Consider the following 23,030-nt stretch of genomic DNA (forward strand, 5'->3'; position numbering starts at 1 on the left):
TTTGAGAAGGGGAGGCAGGGAGAAGCCTTTACTTTCTCTTTCCTGGAAGTTTGCTTGCCTCCCCCATTGCACTGCTATCACTAAGTATACAACTAACTATCCAGCGAGTCCCCGGTTACCCCTGTTTGTCCCATCACAAAGAGCAAGCCTTGCTCCCATGGAGAGGTGTCCAAAGGGAAATGCCATGTGGTCCCTATTTTATAAACTCCTCTCTGTAGGACAAATCATCTTCTTTCTGCAGAGGTCCCTTTGAACTCCTGCTGCCCCTGACTTGCCCTCTGCTCTGGGCTAAGTGCGATGTGTCTTGAGAGTGCAGTGAGCCCTTGCTGACTGCCCTCACCTTCTGCTCAGGCAGGAGGGGATATAACCGTGCTGCTCTCCCTTACCATCCCCAGAAAACCAAAGCCACTGGCCTGTGCATCCCAGAGCCGTGTACCAGACAGGATAAGGCAGGGAGCATGACCCTCTGTGGGAGGCCTCCCCGCCAGGCTCTGACCCTCACTCATTGCTTTCCCCGACCCCGTCAGATGCTCATGATTGGGGCCAGCGCAGGCTGCCTTTAATGGCTGCTCTTGTCACTTGTTTACAGTCCTGAGTCTTACAAGCTCAGCGGGCTCCTCTAAGCCCCAACCTGTGCAGCTGTTCTGAACCTCAGCGGTCATTCCCGAGACAGCCCGGATGGAAGCTGGGACCTTAACAGCCAGAAGAGCTGCATCTCCATCCAGCACGGGGTCAAAGGGACTCCCGGGCACCCAGATCTGCCCTGCTGAGCTCTCTGTCCTTGCTGAGGTGGCATTCCTGCTGAGCCGTAGCAGGCCATGCCAAATCTAAACCCTGGCTAGAAGGATCACAGCAGCCACTGATCTGGCGACTACGAGAGATTGAGGCAAACCTGGAGCGCATGTCAGCTCCCCGGGGCAGTGGGGACTGGAATTGTGGAGCTGGCTTTGCTCAGAAGCTGAATGGGACGTTCACTGTCAGCCTCGATGTCTCTCAGAATTTCTGGCATGTTCTTAACGCAAAATGTCATAGATTTGATCACAGCCAGTTTGCTCGTTGTTGAGAAAAAGGCAAGGCACATTTTGGGAACCTTTAGCCTAGCTGTTGATGTGGATAATTAGGTTTTCTTCCAGCCTCTGTCAATAGAAGAGGTTTTCCACTTCAAGTCTATAAGCTTCCGTTTCTTCAGCCATAAAAAGGAGGGTGACCTCTTCTGTTTGTATTTCTGCTGGCATGAGCGGAGGGGCTGTGAGGCCTTACCACAAATACCTCCGTACCGGCTTCCTTAGGTGAGAATTGTCACCATAATATGCAGATACCAACATTTAAACTGAGACATTCAAGCGAGATTGCCAGTGATTGCCTGGGTGGCCTTGGGCACATCTCTTTGTCATTCAGCGCCTCTGATTTCATCGGCCCTGAAAGCAGGGGTAGTAATAATACTTTCCTGCCTCTCAGGGTGTTGGAGGCTTAATTAGTTAGTGTTTGAAAGGCCTTTGAAGATGCAAAGTTCCATAAATATGCAGACTTATTCCTACAACTGGGGCCTAGGTAGGACTGAAGTTTGGTGTCTGTCACTCTACACTGTAGAGATCATGAATCCGGGAAGAGGTTACGTTTGCAAAATTAGTTCCCTGCACAGGGGACTTGATGATAAGGAGGTTGAGCAACAGCAGGCTGGAAATCAGGCAGGGCACTGAGTTTTGGTTTACATGTACACACTGTTCTTTATGGCCTGTTATTCCTGGGCAGGAATCCTTAAACAACCCAGACAAAGTTGGGAGGTCTGAGTCTCTTCTACCTTCCTGCAGAAATCCCTCTAGGGCAAGATAAAACACATTACAAAAGAAATCCCAGGGAGCGTCCATTGCCTCTGGTGGGTGCCATGTTTACATTCATCTTGTCTGCAAAGATTTTTTTCCTAGTTGTCAGTTGATGGGTCGTGAGCCGCCAGAGCATATATCGCATTTTTTGGTCACAAAAAGTTCGTTGTTTCTATCTTTGAACAAATTACAGTAGAAGTTGTGTGGCGTTCCCACTTGAAATAGTAGAAAACATTTCTCTTTAACTTAAGAAGATAGTGAAGTATCAGCAGTAGGTTATATACTAAAAGGGTAATGGAAGGAGAGACAAGGGGGAAGCAAGACCGCAATCGGAAAGCTGTGACTCGTTAACATGCATTCAAACTATAGGAAAGTAGGAGTTTTGATCTTCACAAAAATTACAGGCCTGGCCAATGCCAACGTGGTTTGGCAGGGGTGCCTTTTTCACCGTGGCTTGGACAGAAGACCAGAGAGTTTGTATCCTTCGGTAACTGCCTGTGACCTGACATCTACCCCTCTGATAAAAGATTGATTTGAGGCAGGACAGAAGGAATCAGGGGGTGTCGAGGCTGGTGGGGCGGTCAGATTAGAGCTGCCAGATATTAACCCCGTCGCTGAAGTCACGCCTGAGTCAGCAGAGTTTCGGCTTTGTCGCGTTCCCATTGTGAAGGCGAGTGAGTCATCACCGCCCGAGCCCTGAGAGCTCCCCAGTTTCCTGCTCCAGCTCTGAGCCGTCAGCCCAGGCAGGGAAGGAAGGATCTGAAGTTCTCTCTTTCTGTGCCATCAAGTTTATTTTTGTTTTTATTGAATCTCTTCAGTCTTGAGTTCCTTCATTTCGGAAATGAGACTCTTCATGGGTTACTATCTTGATCCCCTCTTCACAGCTCTTCATTAAATCCCTCCTCCTTAGCACCTGGAGAGCTCTAATAGTGAGAATATTTAGCCCTGGACTGGGGCTCCTTGAACAACATCCAAGGCAACACGGAAGTCCAAGAAAGAGGCAGGACAGAGAAAATACTCATGTACATTCAGGGACTCAGCCCATCAAGATAAGGTCTCAGGCCAGTCTCAGCTTAATTAGCTCCCCCTGCTCAATGCTTCAGCTCCTTTCCCCTCCTCCACACTTGATTTTCCAGCTGTACTGTTCTTTTATGCTCTCCCTTCCCCACCCAACCACCAAATAAGCATTGGCTCTGAATGTGGTCCCCCTTTCTCAGTCTTCCCTCGTGTTTACAGGTCAGAGTTGGTAAGAAAGAAGACCTTGGCTTTGTCCTTGCTGGCGGGCAATGAGGATACTTTTGAGAGAAGGGTCTTGGGTTTTTTGTTCATTGTCTACCCTTCTCCTTGCCTGGCCGGCTGCCTGCTTTTCCTAGAGCAGAATTTTATGGTCTTGGACAGTCTCTGGTGCTGATCCAGAGGAACTAGTGGCTAGGGATGAAAAGAGAAGTGAGTGGCTTGGGGTGTGGTGATGATGTTGGAGAGACACAAGAGGGGTGGGCAGATTTGTAAGGCTAAAATGGAGGGAAGGCAAGTCAAAGAAACAAGCATTGTAGACCAGGTTGAGAGGCAATCCTCTCCCCGTTTTTGGAGATGGGTAGCGGGGGCAGGAGGGAGATGTGACACAGCTGCACATGGCCACAGGGGAAAGGAGGTGAGAGTCTTCTGCACTGGACAGGCATGAGAAAGCGCACAGCGGGAAAAGAGCTGAGGAAGGAGCTGGAGTAGACTCCGGTCCAAAAGGCCTGGAGGGACAGGCTGCATGGACAGGAAAGTGGGCCAAGTACTGAGCATTGGTGCACATCGGGTAGAGGCAAGGGGCGGCCTGGTTCGCTGCTCAGGTGTGTGGGAACTGGCAGCTCTTGACGAAGGATTAGCTGACATGCTGGCGGGGCGGGGCGGGCGGCAGGAGCTGGCTCCTCCGCGGTGACTGAGGAGCCTTTGTGCTTTGTTGCTGAGCATGGGGTTTCAGAGCTTTACTGCAGGAAGGCCTTTCCCAGCGCTGTGTCAGCTCTTTCAGCAGGAGCCCTGCTCTGCCAGCCTTCCTGCTTTTGCCATGGGGCATGTTCCCCTCCCCATGACTTGGGGGGTGTGTGAAAGCTGGGAAAAGTACAGCAAAGAGTGGCAGCCGGGAGCAAAGGCAGACATGGTTGTTCCCTTCCCACTCCTTTGGTTTGCAGCCCTTTTCCTAAGGAACTACGTTGGCCACAACTGAGGCTCTTTGCAGGGTTGAAGCACAGATGGCAAGAACTAGTGGTCTAGTCTGGTGTTCATCTCTGATTTTGGCTGCCTGTTTGATCCGTGGCTGGTCTCCCCCTGGTATCTGCTTTTCTTTCATCTATTTCAGTGAGAACACCTAGGACGAACATGGCCTTGGTCTTGTTTAGGGCCTTTGTGTGAATCCCAGTGGTGGCTCAATGAATAGAATTCCCAAACCGTAACAGAACAAACAGAGCATCAGTGGATCAGGCCCTTCGGGAAAGATCTTTCATTCAGGTGGATCCTAAGGCTGCTTTGTGCTGTATTTATCCAAAGAGGAAATACTGCATAGGCAGAAGGCAACCCTGCTTTATCCCAAAGGCATCTCCACTGCCCTGTCCCAGCAGACAGTGAAGGGCTGGCTGGAGACCTCACTCAATCCAAGCTATTGACTGGTCCTCAGATAAGAACCTCTCTGCTGTTGCTACTGTGTGCTGGTTCTGGATATGAACCAGTGATTTTTTTTTTTTTTTTTTTTTTTTTTTGAGAGGGATTTGGATGAGAGCCAGATGGGGCATTGTGCAGGCTGCCATTTCCGTCAGCTCCCGTAAAGCTCTCAGCTGGGGGAAGGGATGCTTGGGCTTGCAGTTTCTCTCCATGTGCCCCCACCCGATGACAATGTTATCTCGGGCCTTTCACTTTCATTTGCAGCAATGTCACCTGGCAGCTGTAATCTTGCCACATCTCTTACTCTCATCTCTTTCGAAGGTCCCCTCCCCTTGTGTTGGAAACTCAGGCTCCCCGTTCTAACCCCTTTGGGGTTCAAGCTCCACACTTAAGCGGGGCAGAACTGAATCAGGGCATGACAGAGAGCCCTCCAGTGAAAGTCAGGGAGTGCATGCTGGTGAGTCACTGGAGACCACTCCTTCACTGCAGTGGGCTGCACGCCATTGACTAAGTGGGGTGAGGCAGGCACTGTGCTCTTGGAAGAGCAGGAAAGTACCGATTTGAATGCTTGGCAATCAATATAAAAGTCTCTCTGGCAAGAGGAAAGGTATTAACCCCAATATCCTGGCCAAGCACCAGCTCACACCTTAGCTTCTTGCCACCTGAAATTCCCCTGCTGGCATTTAGGATCTGCTTTTCCATTTCCCACCCTGCCTAACACACCTGTGGTGTTCCTTTGGGCTGGTGGAGGCTGGTTGTATTCTGCCCCACAAGGGTTGCATTTCAAACCTTGTCTTCCCTTTAAATTAAAAACATGGAAGACTTGACAGATTAATGCGGAAATACTGGGAGAAAAATTTGTAAGTGCCAGCAGCAGTTTTGTGAGCTCCTGTTCCGTTTTTCCCCTCGTGGAAGGTTCTTGGAGATCTGTTCGAAGCGTCTGTGAGGCATACAGAGCCATGTACAGGGCATCATTGCCCATAGCCAAGGTGCAGGGCAAGGGGCTGTCTCAAAATCACGGTGTAGGATCTTCTGTAGTTTGAAGTGTGATGCATTGTTTTGTCCTTTTGTAAGGTCCGGCGACCGTGACCCTTCGGGTTAGTTCTAAGTGATGCAAAGACTTATGAGGGCTGATTCCTCTAACATTTGCATCAGGCATGATATTGCCACACGAAAGGGTGGCTCATCACACTACTGCCAAGGGCTGTTTCAGTGCCCTCGGGGTGAGATGAGTATCATGGAACAGGAGGGAGAGAAATTGGTGAGAGGCTCAGCAGAGGCAAGGTTGTGCAAAGCAGTGTGGAGTTCACATGGTTCTTAACAAAGAGGCATTGATTGGAGGAGGCTGTTGTGACAGAGCTAGCTAGTGCCTGGAGATCATTTCCAGAGCTTTCTATATGGGGGAGCAAGAACCAGATTTGCAGGTGTGGGAGCCTCAATGTAACATCACCTCCCGGGCTTTTAGGGTTTTCAGGTTCAAGAGCCACCAGCTGCCACTTACCCCGCTCCCTCGCCAGCACCTCTCGCACCCAGGGAATCCAAACCTCCCTTCCCAGCCCCCTGCCTGTGCCGCGGGGCACCGTGAGGGCTGCACGGTGCCCCCAAGCCTTGCATGACCTGGTAGATATCTGGGTTTGGGATCGTGGGGAAAGGCATCAACACAAACCACTTCAGAGGGCAAGGTGGAGGAGCAGGATCTCAGAGGTCTGCACTAATGAGGTCTTGGCACCAACATGTCTTTGGCACTCAGCTGGGCCTTTTTGCTGCTTTTGGTCCCTAACAAAAAGTAACACCAAAAGCTAATGAGTAAAACACAGCTCGGCAAGCTTCAGCCTATGCATCTAATAATCCTTCCTCGTGTGCTGGCTGCCCCCTGGGAGGTGTCAGAGTGGGTTGGTGGGCACCGGGAGATCTGGCATCGGAACTGCAAATGGCAGGATGCGTCCCAAGCCTTTTCTCTGCCATACCGACCACACACATCCTTCAGCAAAGAGAAAGCAAGGCAAACCCCAGCGCTGCACATGCACACACACATCCTGCTTAATATGTTTGAGCCTCTCCAGAGGCTGATTAGGGATTTTATTTTCTCCTCCTCTCCCGGCCTTGCATGCTCATTGCCATCAATTATCTATGCATTTGCCCTGATGAATTATTGAGCGTGTAATGGGGCGAGGGAAGACCCGCCATCCCAGCTCAGCCACCTTGCAAACAAACGTTCCCCAGAGCGTGACAGCAGCTAGTTTGCCCTCTGGCTTCTGATTTAGGATGGGGAGCATGGGAAGCTGATCCGGCAACTCGCAAAACCCCTTTACTCCATCCGTTCCCCTTCCTCATCATTGTTGTTGAGGTGTGGGTGTTACTGCCGCGGTACGGAGCAGAGCAACGGGTGCGTTATTTCCCTGATGAGAGGCTTGGAGGAGCGGAACATAAAGAGTTTATCCTGTCTTGCCAAAGAGCCATGAGTTACTCAGTCACCTGGAAAGGAAACGCGATTTCCGCACGGTGTTTGGGGTTTTTTAGGGTATTTTTTGTTTGTTTTGTTTTGTTATTTCTTCTGCTGGCTTGTTGGGTTGTTGGGTTTTTTTCCCTTTTCCCCTGAAGCCTCTAGAAAGTTTGGAATGTGTTTTTGTTAAAGCTGCTACATGTAGGGGCCTGAATCCCAGCTTTGGCAGCATTTTGTTGTTGGCAAACAGTCCTCAACTGGCACCGGCGTTTTCCCTAGGTGAAAGTCTGACTCTTTACACCTGGGCAGAGGAAGGTTCTGCAGGACAGTTCTGGGGTCAGGTTCATCGGCACCAAAGTCTCCTTCTTCTCCACTTCGTGTCCGAGTACAGTTTGTACTGTTGCATGGATCCCATGGCAGGGGGAGGGGTAGAACTGGGAATTGTTACTGCTGCTCAAGGTCAAGAAAAATCACTTGATTTGTAAAAGGGTCATTTGTTAATTTGCAGGGAAATCACAGTGTAAAGAAAGAGCATAGCAATGATGAAGTGAGGGATTGTATTGATCGCTTTTGTGATATACACCACGTTCTCTGCCAGGTTGGCTGACAGTATTTTTATTTAAGGGGCATGTCTTAGGTGCCCATCCTTGGGCAGCGGTGGCCTTCAGCCTGGCGTGGCCGCAGGAGGCTGCTCCTCGCCGCACGCCTGGCTAAGGAGAGGCCAGGCTGTCATCCCAGCTGCCCTGTGAGGAGAAGCCGGTGGCTTTTCCATCCTCTTCTCTCTGGGGTTTGGCTCATCCCTGGCTTTCCTGGCACTGTAAGGATGTGCTGAGCCACGACTTCCTGCTGTCACGAACGGGGCCTCTTTTATTGGGATGTCGAAAGCCTGGTTCAAAGGGAACCGCTGAGGCCTGTGGGGGGTCAGGGAGCTTGTGTGGGAGCGGAGCCAACTGTGCCATCGCCCCAGCCCCGGGCGGGCTCTGCTCAGGGGCACGGGCCCTTCATGAAAGAGGTGGGGACCGCTGGTGATGAATCCGCTCTCCTGCAGCCCTGGGAGAAAGAGGGAGTGCTGAGCACACCTACAGCCAGGCAGCCGTGAGATGGGCGGCAGGTTGTTCCCAGGGCCTTTGCTACGTGATTGCTTTTGCTCTCCGGCAAGCTCCCACACGCTTTGCGAGGCTCTAAAGGCTTCAGAGCCAGACTGCTTGGCAAAGCTGTTGCTCACCTCCGCGGGTGTGGGCAATTCTGCAAGAGGCTTCTCTCACCTCCAGGGTAGAAGGAGCAGCATATGCTGCAAAGCATGTTGGAGACATCTTCCCCCCTCCCCATCCACTCGTTCTTTCCTCACATCCCAGCATAGGATCAGCTAAACTCAGCCCTGCTCTGCACCCGGTGCCCTCATTTCATCAGGAAGACTGTCGTGGGCCAGGGGGTCCCACAGGGCACTGGCCAGACTGGTGTCAGAGAAGTCTTTCACTGTGTCTGGCTGCCGGGACATCCTTCTCCAGTAGGCCAGTGCCTCCCGGTTGGCGTGGAGAAACATAGTGTGGCTGTGACTTTATCAGAGCAGGAACATCCCTTCCCTCTGGTTTCTGGAGGGATATGCATGGCGAAAACAGGCCCGGCCACACTGGGAAGGGGAATGTGCAACCCTGCCAGCTCAGCGGACGGCGTCTGAGGCCTTAATGGCTTCATGCATGCAGGCACATGAGGGCACCAGTGCTTTGCTGTGGCTGTAAGCAGCACTGAAAAACATTCCTCAGCACCCAGCTGCAATGCTAGGGTGTGGGGCAAACCGGTGCTTTGACTCAGGGAAGGGGGCAAGTTCACACAAAGCTCTAGAGACTGAGTTTCGGTCTTAACTGCTGATGACTGTGGTCAGCTGATGGCGTCTCAAGGCCGGGCTGGATTGTTGAGGCTTGTCCTCAGGGTCACAGGCTTGGCACAGAAGGAAGGAGAAGGGGCGAAATAAGCAGCTTAGATGAGTTGTGGGGACTGAGATCAGGCTGGGTCCGGCAGGCATGAAATGAGAGGGCAACATGAAGAGTGTGCCGAGAGAAGGGTAAAGGTGCTGTTTGGGGGTGAGAAGACGTTTGTAAGCCTGCACCTCTGTGTGTGAAACTGCAGGAAGGGGGCTGTGGCTTGGGTTCACCTGTAGAAGTCCCAAGGCACATCTGCCAGGGGTCTGTGGGGGCTAAGACTGAGAAGTTCATTTTGGCCTTGCACAGGGAGCAAGAATGGGGTAGGGGTGACATTTCAGAAATGCTCGGTCCCCTCAGCTAGAAGATGCTGTCCTGTTTCTCTTGCTATGCATTTTTTTCTTTCCACAGCCTCAGTCTCTTTTATTACTCTTTCGTGTTCTTCACTCTTTGTACATCTTTCTTTTTTTATTACCCCTTTCCTTCCTTTACTCTCAGCCTCCCAGAATACATCCAATTTCAGATTCTGCCAGAAGGCAGTGAGCAGAACCTGCTTTTCTTGTTCTTACCACCTTGCTTCTCTATCATATTTATCATATAAATACTGGCTGTATAATTACCAAAGCATTATCTCTAAGCATACAGATTAAGGAAAGACACAGTGGCAGCCAAAAATGAATTTCAGGGTCCGTCTGGTGGGAGATATTTTTCCCCAACTGTCAGGAGAGGAATCAACTGAGACAGGTTAGCAGTCGTGAGCAGCAGCCACCACTTCTCCCAGGCACCTTTCATCTGTGCTCCGCGGAATCAAGATGGAAGGTTCCTAAATGTAGCCACTTCTGGGGTTAAAAAAAGGCCACAGAAACGATCTAGATCATGCAGGTAGATCATACAAGGTGTATCGGCAGTGCTGTAAATCTATTCTTGTATGGGAACTATTGCTGCTCTGAAATCAGGGCTGAGTCTTCGCAGCTCATTTAATTACTGATGCATTTCCAGTAGGATGGAATGGATGTCTGAGCGTGTGTTAGCACGTGTTAGGATATGCTGTGCTGATAAATATCAGTGCTCATATGCCCCCAGATACGCATGCTCTGTATATTTACAATAACTGATTTAGTGTCGTCCAAAGTTGAGGACAAACGGCAGGACAGTTATTACTGATCCAGCCTTGTGCCTTTCGGTGATCATGAGCCCTAGGTTGGGTGCGGAGCGTGAGGGCTGGTTGTAGTGAACTGTGAACACCAGTTGTGGGGAGGAGGGTGTTTATGAACAGGAATGACGCTGCAGGTGGATGTAAATGGAATAAATAACTAAAGGAGTTCGTGGGCCTGATGTCCAAGAACTGTTCTTTTTCTCTGTCTCTCTGTTTAAGAAGTACGCGTAGATTCACATCTTTCCATTTTCTTGCAGGGCTGCAAGCTCAGATTGTCTTAGTCAATGACACAGTCTCGGGGTTTATCGGGACAGACGTGGTCCTGCACTGCAGCTTCACCAATCCGCTCCCCAATGTGAAGATCACGCAGGTCACGTGGCAGAAAGCCACCAACGGCACCAAGCAGAATGTGGCCATCTACAACCCTGCCATGGGGGTCTCCATCCTCTCTCCCTACAAAGAGCGGGTGACTTTCCGGAATCCTTCCTTCAAAGATGGCACCATTCAGCTCTCTCGGCTAGAGCTGGAGGATGAGGGAGTTTACATCTGTGAGTTTGCCACCTTCCCAACCGGCAACCGGGAAAGTCAACTGAACCTCACTGTGCTGGGTAAGATACTGGACAAGCTTTGTAGTGTGAATTGTTGCCTCCGGTTGAACAGGTCTGGAGGAACCTGAGACTCATGGCCCAGGGCAAAGGTGAATCTTGAGTGTAAGTTTTACCTGTGATAATCGAGTTGACTGTGAAGAGGTGAAGAGCAGGGAACCCAGGGTAGGTGGTTCACTGAGCTATCACAGAAATGCCTCTTCTTCTTCCCAGGCCTCAGTTCCCCTCTCTCTTAATGCAGGTGCAATAACAGTGACCTGCTCCCTAAGAGAGTGGTGAATTTTAATAAGCTGGTGACTGTCAAGTGAACAGAGAGAAAAGACTAGAGAGGGAGAGATCCTAAGCACAAGTAGAGCTTGTCCATGGAGCTTAGAGCTGTGAGTGAATAAACCCCACCCAAGGTCTACCTGATTCATTTGCTCTCCAATTTCAGTTTCTCTGTCTAACATAGGGCTGTAAACCTATGACAGGAAAGGATTGACTTTCCATCGTGCATCCAGGGCACCTCCACCCGTCTTTCCCCAGAGTAGGATGCTGGCAGTTTGCAGCAGCTGTGGATTCACCACAAGGCTCAGTAGTGCTAGGTGTCTCTTGGGTTGTAGTAGAGAGGGTAGCACTGCTCTTCTACTCTTCTAACCATCCCTCTGTACCCTTTTCTTCTTCTCCTTTTTGCACTTCCTCGCAGCCAAGCCCACAAATCGGATGGAGGGCACCAAGCGGCCACTTATTGCGAAGTCTGGCAGGACAGAAAAGATCTTGGTAGCCACCTGCACGTCCTCTAATGGGAAGCCGCCCAGCACTGTCACCTGGGACACCAAGCTCAAAGGGGAAGCGGAGTTTCAGGAGATCCGGAATAGCAATGGCACCATCACAGTGATCAGCCGGTACCGGCTGGTGCCGAGCCGAGAGGCCCATCGGCAGCAGCTCATGTGCGTCGTCAACTACCAGCTGGATCGTTTCACCGACAGCATGACCCTCAACGTGCAGTGTAAGTGAGCCTGGCAGGGCTGGGGAGCAGTGCTGCCTGGTTAGCCCTGGGGTGGGTCTGGCAAAAGAGGGGTTTTCTGAAGGGGAGGTGCTGGTCTGGTAGAGGGGCTGAAGTAGGGGGTTGCTCTCTGTTTTCTGAAGAGTGAAAACTGAAGTGATCCCTTGGAATAATCATGTGCTTTCTCTTTTTCACACCTTCTTTCTCTCTCTGCCTCTGCCATGTCCCTTTGTCCCTTCCCTTATCTCTCTCCTTCGTTCTCCCACTCACATTCCTTGTCCCATCACCTTTCCCACCTTGCAATCTCTCTCCTTCTCCCACCCTGGCCCCTTTATCTCTTTCTATTTTATTTTCTCCTTCCTTTTCCATAACTCTTTCCTCTCCTTCTCCATCCTGCTTTTCTGTCATTTTTGCCCCCCTGCAGATGAGCCAGAAGTCACTATTGAGGGCTTTGATGGCAACTGGTATCTCAACCGGAAGGATGTGAAGCTGATATGCAAGTCTGATGCCAACCCCCCCGCTCACACCTATGAATGGAAGCTGTAAGTGCCTGCAGTGCTTCTGCTCTCAGCAGCACATTCGACCTTTGAACAGGGCCGAGGAGCCTCTGTAAAAACCTCGGTCACCCTCTGGTCAATTAGGGCCCAGTCCCATTACTGTCAGTGGGGTTACTCCAAGGTGAAACCTCTGCTGCAAGGGGAGAGTTGGACTCTTGAAGTTGCTGGAGCTGTGCTACTGCGGAATACCTGGGGCTGATTCTCGTTCCCTGGCACAGCTCTGCCAGGACGCCTCCATTGCACAGGGACTGGAAATATTTTCTTTATTTGCGAACCAGGGAAGCTGCTGGTTTCAGCCTTGGCCTCTCTGGCTCACCCTCTCCTGTGCTGGCCATCCTCTGAAGCTGAGCTGAGACCCAAACCAAGGCTTGCTGCCCTGCCAGCCCTGTCTAGAGGGCAGCTGTGCTGCTGAGGCAGGCAGGGCAGTGTTTGCAGGGACTAGAGCAAGGGACTTGGTTTGGGCGGGTGGGCTTTATCAGAAGTTTATCAGAAGCTGACAGAGCCGGGACTAGCATTTTAGTTGAGCCATACACAACCACCTCACCGTGTGAGGGACAGAAGTTACCCTCTGTCTTTCAGCTCTAGTTTCCTCCCAGCATCTTCCAGTTCAGCCTCAGGAGGGAAGGGCAGTAGGTAAGGATCACACACACCCCCTCTCCCCTCTGCTGCACCGGAGCTTGCTACCAGCACAGTGCAGCCTCAGTCCCCAGGACAACTTCCCATTCTCACTTCACTGCAATAATATTCTGCCCTGGTGACATGAAGCAGCTGAGATACCACAAGGTGAATCATTTTCCCAGCGCCACTAAGCGCTTCAGGAGCAGAGCTGGAAAAGAACCCAGGATTGCCCTTCTTTAAAGGGGCACAAATAGCACAGAATTTATGTACGTGTGAAAAAAAGCTTTCCCTGGAATCAGCCCCAGCTGTAAGCAAGAGCTCCCCTTCCGAGCACTCATCCCCATGCAACTGACACTAAACAAAAGCAATTCCTTGTCCCTCCAGGGTTTCAGCTTTTTGGCTGAACACACTAAAGGGACTGAAAAGTGAGTGAGGGGTATCTGGGGAGTCGGATGGGAATTGATGCAACCTGATGTGGTTCTCTCTCCCTCTCTTCCTTTTCTATAAGCACTCATGTATCTTTAAAAAAGAAAGATCAAATGGATCCTCTCTTGTTTTCAGCTGGAGTTTGTCATCATGAAAGAGGCTCTCAAAATGGCTTTGCAAGGAGCTAGGCGTATTCTCTGTCAGTTCGCTTCCCAGATCGAACTGTTCGCAGCGAAGGTCTGAAGAGGATTGTTTATCTTGCCTTTTTTCTAGTTCTCATCCCCAGATCTCTCCCTCTGTTGATTCTGCCAGTTTCTGACTTAAACTCCGAGGGGGCTCTCTGGGTTCCTCACAACGTTGCCAGGAAAGTGTTAGAGGCAAAGATGCCCCTTGTGGCACCCAAGGCAGAAGAGGTCCCAGTTTAGGCTATCTCTGTGTAGCAGGACTGGCAAACTGAGCTGAAATGAGCCTTGTGAGATGAAGCCGGGGACAGGAGGCGGGTTTTCTCTCTGCTTTTAGGCAAATTATTTTCATCCCTTTGTTGTGCTGTTGCTCACACGCGGGGCTGGCGGCTGAGCGCTCGCTGAGCTCCTGGGCTCTGTGGCTGTGTGCAGGCAGAGCCAGCAGCACGCACGGCCCCATCTCTGCCGGGGCAGCCTGCTCCTGCTGATCGTGATGCTGAAGGCAGGCTGAGAGCTGAAGCACAGGGTAACCCAGGTGCCAAACAGCTCAGCCAGGTGATGTTTCTGTAGCCCAGGGCAGGAAAGGGGGTTAGTTACCCACTAGACTCAAACACAACAGGGGATGCAGGTGGCAGGGCTGAGCACGGCGCTGTGTGACCGAGTCTGAGTATGACACGTCATTTGCACACCTGGTTTACACACGGCGCTGGTAATAAATTCAGCTCTGGCAGAAACGATTCTCGGGAACGGCGCATCTTTAAGCCAGGTGTTGAGTTGGTTCTTACATCCTTGTGTGATTTATGATTTTTAAACACTGGGGAGAATTGTTTTCCTATGGATTCTCTGTGAGTTGTGTGTGTGTCCATTTGTCTGTCTTTTGTTCTGGCAAGGGTTTCTTAACTTAGAGCTAAGAGGCTGCAAGCATCAATACTTTGCTTTGAGAAGGAACTGTGGAGATAAAAATTGAGAGAGAGAAAGTACAGAATTAAAGAGTACAGGTTTCTAAGCCTGATAGCATTTCAGTCCAATTCCCCAGCCTCTGCCTTTTTGCACACTTGGGTCAGTTAGGACTGAGTATAGGATTATTGACCTAAGATGATGGCAAGGAAAGATGGAGTGCAGCTGACGGTAAGGAGAATGGAGGCAGAAGGAGAGTAGAGAGTGAGAGAGCACAAGTGAGCCTGGGGGAAATAGAGGCGGAATGGGAGGAGGAAGAAAAAGCTGGGGCAGAGAAGTTGCCCCCTGGCTCTTTCAGCAGACTCCTGCTCACCCGTTCTGGGCCTCAGACTGCCTGCGAATGGGGCCCTGCAAGGAAGGAGCAGACCAAGCAGGTGGGATGAAACCCTGATAAATAACTGCACCGCAGCCAACCCCCGAGGCACGTGGTGCGAGTGTGTAGGGAGGTTAAGGGCTGGGACCGAGACCCACGGCCATCCCCTTCCTTCCCACAGGGCCACTCGGGTGATATCAAACTTTACCACTTCGGTAATGCCAAACCGATTCCTCATTCCTTTGGCTGGGCAGCCAGAGAAATTGCCACCAGCATCTTTGGTTTATCCATGTGCTCATATGTGCCTCTTCCCCTTCCTGGGGGTCAGAAAGCAATTAACTGCTGCCGATGTTCTGCTCCTGGCCGGCATGTAAAAAACAGCCATGCTTTCCTCGCCTCTCATTTGGATCGTGATGAGCAACAGTCGGGGGAGCTGTCGGAGGAAGCAATAGCCTTCCTTGGCGACCCACAGCACAGTTTTTAGATATATTTTTCTTCTTATAGATCCAGGGCCCTACAGGCAGAGATCCAATAGGCTGTTCTATTCTTCCATCAGCTTTGGGGTCGCTGGTTTGATGTAGCTTGGAAAGATTAATGTGTTTGCTATACATACGTGCCTTTGTGTATCCGTAGACGTGCAAAATAGGTGTGTGAGCATTTAGGCACTTCTTTACAAACCTAATTTTACCCCCATTACTCCCTTTTGTTTCTTACAAATTGCTGACAATATGTGCACATTTTTGTTCGGAGGAGGGGAAAGAATTACTTGAGTAATTTTTAATTGCCTAAGAAAAGTAATTACTTTACTTTGCTTCAGTAATTAAGAATAACCAGACCGTGTGTGTCTTTTCCTAACACATGGGGTTTTTTTAAAAATTTTTTATCTGCCTTTGTTCATTTATTCTGTGTATCTCTAGACTTAGTTTTGCATTATTCCACTTTCACACCTGACTATTCAGACATAGGCAGGTCATAGATGGCAGGGCTCTAAATCAGCACTGTTTTACTCGAGCTTGAGATGCAATTAACACTGGCTGATCAGCTGCCCAGAAGAGTTACATGGGCAAGAAATCAGTAAAGCAGGGTCAGGTTGGTGTCCCATTCCTGTATTTTTCATCAAATGGGAAGTCAGGGATGGACGAACACACTGAAAATGAGCCTGCTAAAGATGAGCCACCCAAAACAAGAGTTGCCTGGCCCTAAGCTTGTAGCTACTCGGGGACTGTGCTGGAAAATTAACTGCTTTAAGGCTCTGAGTCTGTTTTCTAGACAGGGGAGAACAGAGACTGAAAGTGCTCCACATCCCATTAGCCAAACCCAAGGGGCTGTATGTGACCGAAAGATGTCCCATGTCCCTTGTAATCACAGAGAAGAGATAAAAACCCCCACTCCATGTAAAGAACATGATTCTCACCATGCAGTGGATTTACCCTGGAGACACTCTACTGACTTGCCTGTAAGGCTGAGGGTTTGGTTTCAAGGCTGACCTCATTAATGGGTATTTTCCAGCCACCAGGTTCTGGACTTGCCCAAGGGCAGGTGCAGAAGCAGCATGTCACTGTCATCTCTGCAACACTGCTTGACCCTACCGAGTCTCATCTCTGGGATCAACCATGATCTTTGTTTCTCCTAGGCCAAACGGGACTCTGCCAGGGAGCGTGGAAATCCAGAACAACACCATCTACTTTAAAGGGCCTGTCACCTACAGCGTGGCTGGCACCTACATCTGTGAGGCCTCCAATGCCATCGGTACACGGTCAGGCTTGGTGGAAGTCAATGTCACAGGTAGGAAAACAGTTGGTGTGCTTTGAAAGACAGAAGAGAAGGAGGAGGTCGGGAGAGAGGAGTGTGAACAGCTGACAACTACCAGTCAGTTACACCTCCTTACTGTCTGTCTTAATCACCAGTGTCTCCTTCTAGGGTGGGGAGTTCCATAATGCAAAGGGAGCAGTGAAGTTCTTTGCTTTGCACCGGTTTGGCTTGGATTTTTTCTCCTTTCCTCTTGTCTTTTCCTTTCTTACACAAAGACATATGCAATTTGTTTCCCCCTCATCTTCTGTTTTGGATTCAGAGTCATCACTGGACATGTTAAAAACGAAGACATGTCGGGGATATATTTGTTAGAAGGTAGAAGAAAGAGTAGGATGAGGATATAGACTGCCACTGAGGCAGTAGAGCATGAGATGGATGAGTCATTTGTTCAGGATGATGTTTGGTGTTTCTGATGTTAGGCAATTCTCATGATTTTTCACTTGTGCTCCTTCCAGTGTTGGTCTGTGCATTTATTCACCTGGCTGCCACAGATTACCAAGAGGCTGTGAGCACCTGAGTAGCTTTGTCTGGGCTCCAGAAAGGAAAAACATCACAGGATGCAGACAGTGGGAAGTGATGCTGTGTGACGTCATAGGAGACAGAAGGGATTTGTGTAGCCTGTAGGCACAGGACTTAGGAAAAGATATATGGATATGCTTAGGTAGTGTCAGGAAGAGAAAGTGAGGTCAAAAACTAGGTTAAAGAGAAAAAATAACATATGGCAGTAGCCTGATATCAAAGAGACAAAATGATATTGCAAGGCATGACCAAAGGGGAAAAGTGGCTGTTGGTGCTTTGAGAGCCAGGAAGGGAAGTTTCCCCCATTCCTATGGGGTAAAAGGAGTGTTTCGTTTTATCAGAGGGTCAATGACAGGCAGTGACCAGCAGTTGTGGGTCTCACGAGAGAGAGGGAAGTGAGTTGGAGCACTGCCACGCTGCAGTGAGCTCCAGGCTTTCGGGAGACAGAGGAGGGAGTGACCATCTGATGAAGCTGGGATACACGCCTGGCAGCTGGGGCAACTTGCTGAGGCTCCCCTCTGGCCCCCCAGCTGGCCAGCAGCGCTGTGGAGCCTCAGCACGGGTCTCCTTCAGGTGCTCGCTCTACACCCCAGCATGGGACCATGGCCACCCGGGTGGGCAGGCAGCACAAACCACGGCACACGGCCGCTTTTCCAGGGGTCTCACCACAGGGACCGTGGGGTGTCGTAGCTCCAGACTTGCTCTCGCTGGGAGATGTGACTGCAGCGCGTGAGCTTGGAGAGCTGCTGCCTGCCTGTGTCCTGCAAACACCACGGACTGCAAAAGCTAGAAGGGCAGTGGGGTGCACGGGGGAGTACAGGACAGGTTCCCGGGGTCCCCAGCCCTTCCTGCTGTCCAGCCTGAGGCAAGTCAGAGCATCGGCTGTGCTGAGAGCAGGCCACCTCTCCGGGCCACCCCAGTCCTTGAAGAGTTTTCTAACCTAAGAGGGATGAAACGGGCTTCTCAGAGGGGCCGAGCTCCAGCCCCCTCCACCCGCGCTCTACCGTGGTAAGTGCTGAGCAAGCAGAAAGATGAGGCCTGGGCAGGTGACCTCCAGAAATTAGCAGTGACACTGTGTTTGGCGCCCTCACCACCTCAGTTCCCCTCTTCTGTAACATGGGTAAACCCGGCTAATCTTCCTCTATCCAAGTGCTTGGAGGTCAACGGATGGGATGTGCTAATTAGATGCTAATTACCAAGTATTTATTTATGATCATTATCACTGTAGCAGGCCTTTAATTCACACCTCCTGTCCTGGATCCTTGCCTGCTGAGTTGTTCTTGGTATAGGCTTTTCTCTGGGGGATTTTCTGTTTGCCAGTGAAAGGCACCACAATAACAAAGCTCTTTGTTCAGGACAGCCGTGGAGCAGCACCCGCCCTGCCCAACCGCCTGAAGCCGGGGGAAGGTCATGGCCAAAATCCTTACAGCTGCTGGCCGTTTCATGGGAGTTGCCCCCAAAGGCGCTGCGGTTCTGAGACAGTGCAGGCAACTGCCTGGTTCAAACTGAGCAGACTCGCTTCCCATCGGCAATAGAAAACTATCGCACGCGGTAACTAGTACCTTGGGTCACGTTTGAAACAGTGGCTGGAGAGGAAAAGTCTCCAAGCGCAGTCCCCAGTCGCAGAGAAGGAGGTGGGACAGGCATTGCAGAAGACTTAGAGAGGAACAGGCTTTGTCTCATTTTTTGTTTCTGCGTAGCCTGTATTTCCATGTCCTGCTGTTGTTCTGTCTGTCCAACCACCCCGTATCTCTTGCAGTGTCAGGACACATGTTCCCAAACACCAGATAGAGCCCTCTCTTCATATTTTCAGCTGCCACCTGCCAGCATTTCATTTGTCTCCGCACCACAATAGCATTGCATCTACGAGACGAGAGGTTCCCCCTCCAGCCTTTGGGCAATGTCTCCCTTCCCGGTGTTTTTTTTCAGAGGACTGGTAGAGCATCGTTCTCATGCTCGATCAGCTCAGTTCTGGCGAGAAAAGCAGGGACCGGCAGGATTCCTGGGGAATGACTTGGGGTTGATGTCTGCCTGCCTGCAATCTCAATTTATTCCCAAAGGTCCGAATTGCGGGGTTGAGGTTAAATGAGAGGGAAGGAAGGGCACACCCACAGCTGCCCTGCTAGGAGGGATTAGCAGCCAATACAGTAGGCCAGGCCTCCACCACATAAAAAAAACCCAAAAAAAAACCCAACCAAAATGCTTTTAATAATTCATGGGATCTGAATATGTTTATCCAGCTCTCCCTAAGGACCGATTAGACCATGCTGGGGAGGGCTCAGCCGTCCTCGCTCAGCTATTACAGGTACATTTGTTTGGGTCTTGCAGGCAATTTAGGGATTGTCAGTGGACCACGAAACCTCTTTCAAGAGCGGCATGCAATAAATGGAGTTCAATCTAGTGAGCAGCCAGCCTTGGGAGGAAAAAAAAAAACCAGAAGGCTGATGCAGAGAAAACCCTGCAGCAGCTTTTTTCCCCTTCTGTCTCCCTGGGTACAGACCTGCCCCCCCTCCTGCCACCCAGCATCCTTCCTCCCAGCCCTGGTCCTGGAGAGGAGGAGTGCAGGGCTAGTTCAGCTCCCCATCATGGGGAGGGTGATTTGTTCAAAGGATGAAGGCTGAACGCTTCTATTAGAGTTATAGCACATTAAAGAGATTGATAAGTGGAAATTTAATATTTTATTCCAGCAATCTGTTCCCATAATAGCTTCCTCCTGCCTTGCAGGACCTTTGTCAGTCGCAGCCAAGCCATGTAGGGTGACATGGAACTATTTATTACAGGCGGTTGGGTGACATAATAAAAGGCTGTGGTTATAGACTGCATGCGTGTCCCCGCGTGCCTGCACGTGGGTGGGGTGGTCGTGCACAGACGTGTGAGGCCAGCCTGCATCCTGGCATGCAAATGGGCCTCGCAAGCCCGCATGCCTGCTCAGGGATGGCCAGCTGCACACTCAGGTGTGCGTGCAGGGCACAAGCGCACCAGTGCATTGGCGTGCGTGGACGTGCATGTATTTACGAACATGTGCTTGGCTACGTGGGCTTGCGTGCATATACATACCCTGGCCCTTGTACATGTGTGTGCATACACATTTGTGTGTCTGTGCAAGGGGACATTCATGTTCTTGTGTATTGGCTTCAGCCAGAGGAAGCGCAAGGAGAAAGATGTTAAAACATCTTTTTCTCCCCATGGGCCTTCAAGCACCAGGCAAACCTCAAAACCAAAGGAGAATCACAGCTGGGGGAGCAGGGGGAGCAGAGCCTGTGCCAAGGTAGCGGCCACAGTCAGCCTCTCTGCTGCAGGGCTCTTGCCTCTTTCCCGAGGTCAGGAAGGGGTCTTTTCCTCCAGAATACTGCAGGCTCCCTAAGTTGCTTGCTTGGTGTAGCCCCACCTCTGCAGGCCCCAGATTTCCAGGAGGCAGGACAGGATGTGCGATGCCCCGTGAGAACGGGAGGCTCTGTGCCGTTCGCGGCCCAGGGTCGTGCCAACCCGTGGGCAGGCGGCTTTGCAGCCCCGACCTTGGATGTGCTACAGGCTGGCGGGGGGAGGGAGGGAGGGCTGGCAGCGGCTGACACCCCCCCCATTCGCTTGCCTTGCAGCAGGGAGTTATTTACACACCACCAGTGATCTCGTCCCAGCAAGGTCACTGCAAACAGCCCGTGGGGCTCACCGGAGCCCTCTGCCATGCAGCAGCAGGACTTTGCTAAGGCTCAGAGCACAAAAGAAAGCTTTTTTCTGGGAAGCATTAAATCCCAAGCCTGGAGCAGGTGCACCCGAAGCCCAGCCACCGGCCAGGGTCGTGCCACGATGCACCAGCCAGCGCTTGTGGCTGCTTTAGGCGGGAGGATGTAAGGCCAGGGGCTAAAGGGGTGCGAGCCCGGGGGGTCTGTCTGATGCTAATCTTCTGGATGGCGTGTAGGAATGTCTGCTGCATCCTGTCTGATGGCATCTGTGCCAACGGCCCCTGCGGGAGCGGCGCTTGATTGACAAGCAATAGGTGACCTGACAGAGAGATTAAAACTTAAGACACGTTTGGCATCTGGCCTAAAAGCCGTCACACTCTGAAATGCCAGTGGCAGCTGCTAAACTTCTGGATTAGTTGCCAGAGGTTTTTTTCACCCCCACCGCCTCCTGTCCCCTCTGCCAGAGCAGAAATCCCTGGCAGGGAGAGGAAAAGGCAGGATCCCTTGAAGCCGGAGATGGGCATGCAAGGGCTCTTGTGAAGGAGAAAGGACGGCAGTGCTGTAGGCTTCTCAAACTGCAGCCCTATCCCGGCTGAGGCAGGCCCAGAGGTATCGCCCTCTCTTCACTCACGTACACGTCTGTAACACAGCGGGTCAAAGTCCTGGCCATAACTTGGCGTGGACTGTATTGGCAGGGAAAGTCTGCCGTCAGCAATCTGCCTCGGAAAAACTCACACATCACCACTGTATTTGTTGAGGCCATCTGGGAACTGGGAAGCTCCGTGAACCCGTTGGAATGAAGGTTCCTGCTCCTCCGCGAGGCTGCTGCTCACCTTGTCTAGAGCCAGCCAAAGGCCTCCTGCTTCCCATTGCAGCGGGTGTTTGATTTTGCGAAGCAGAAGGAATTCCAGGGCCTTCCTCTGGAGAAGCTTCATGCAAGGAGCAGCTTGGGCTGACAAATGTCCAGAAGGTAATTTTTCATGGAGTTCGACATTTTCCTCAATGCCCATGGCTACAGTTGAGAATCTCAGCTGGTGCTGGGTTTTTTCTTAGCCCTTATGATTGAAGGGAAAAGGATGGAAATGTGACTTCAAGAAAAAAAGTATCCACGGGAAGTAGTATCTTTTAAAATATCTAAGCAGTGTGGTGAGGAGAAGAGCTTTTGAAAGCTGGTTTCCTGTGGATCTGCATATCATAGAAGAATTACTTGGTGTCTAAAGATACGCTTTTTCTGATCTAGGCCCTTCCTGCCCTTGGGAGCAGCCTCTTGTTCCTGTGGGTTCTCTGATGTCTAATGATGTTTAGCTCCCACCTCTACCAGGGATCCCACTCCAGTTCTCTCCAAGAGCTTTATGATAGGGATAATTTTGGCTCATTCTTCTTCTGTCAGATAGCACTGAAATTGGCCAGCAGGTTCAAAAAAAAACATTAGATAAGGGATTGATGGACGGGCAGGATGATTTGCATACATCTCATTTTAATTGGAAACGAGCCATTAAAAAAAAAAAAAAAGATGCGATTTTTAAAATGTGTGTTTTCGAAGCCACTCTTGTTTGTCTCAGCGGTGGCAAGGTGCTGCAGGGGGAAGGCAGGAGCTGGGGCAGGGAGATGCTCGGAGCCCTCCGCCTTGCATGGAGGGATCAAAGGGAACCTGGGGGGCTCGGGCAGGTGCCGGAGCAAAGCCCAGGGTGACCCCCCATCTCCCTGGGCTCCCAGCTGCCGCCCCAGAGGTCCGGCTCCTGGCACGGGGACAGGAAGCTGGGCTGAATGCAACAGCTGGCAGAGCCGGGCAGCGGGCAGATAGTGTTGCTGCTTTAATTCCTATTCATACAGCACTCCCTCTTTTTATGAGGGCTGGGGGGTAGCAGGAGGGGGGGGGTGGAGGCTTTTTATGCTGGCATTAAAGCCTAGCTTGTTCCCCCTCCCTCCACTCTGCTGTCTCCTGTTTCTCCAGTCCGCTTTTCACAGCGGCTTTAATTCTCTCCAGACTCTTCCTAATGGATTTTTCACATGGGGCCCCCAGCACGCTCAGGCATCACACCAGTTTCCAGAAATTTCACGCACCCCTCGAACACAAAAAGGGGATCCTTTTCCCACACTTTCCCCTCTCCCCCCAGGCCGCAGTGCAGCTCTCTTTCGCACCCCAGACGCGAAACTCGGTGGGCAGCGGGGTAAATCCCCCTTTGTGGGGCTGACAGCAGCGGATGCGTGCGGAGCGATGCCCGCTGAGAACCGGACCTGTCCCGAGCCATTAATTAATTAACCTGGCCGCTGAGCGCCGGGGCACCATGGCAGGAGGCTGCGGGCCTGCCAGGCTGTGGTCTGGGGAGGCCGAAGGCTGCCGGGGGGAGCCGGGCTGGGCGCAGGGGGGGGCTGCTCCCCGCTCCCCGCC

General features: G+C 51.4%; 1 protein-coding gene across 1 annotated transcript in view; it reads left to right on the top strand.

The window, feature by feature from the left end:
- Positions 1-23,030, top strand: part of NECTIN1 (nectin cell adhesion molecule 1) — a 74,295-nt gene that overhangs the window by 9,154 nt on the left and 42,111 nt on the right. The window contains exons 2-5 of the mRNA XM_026863584.1: positions 10,242-10,592; positions 11,275-11,577; positions 11,999-12,116; positions 16,261-16,412. Coding sequence (XP_026719385.1) covers positions 10,242-10,592; positions 11,275-11,577; positions 11,999-12,116; positions 16,261-16,412 — 924 coding nt within the window. The remainder of the gene's footprint in view (positions 1-10,241; positions 10,593-11,274; positions 11,578-11,998; positions 12,117-16,260; positions 16,413-23,030) is intronic.

Source organism: Athene cunicularia (assembly GCF_003259725.1).
Source record: "Athene cunicularia isolate RWA chromosome 24 unlocalized genomic scaffold, athCun1 chr24_part1, whole genome shotgun sequence".
Lineage (NCBI taxonomy): Eukaryota > Metazoa > Chordata > Aves > Strigiformes > Strigidae > Athene > Athene cunicularia.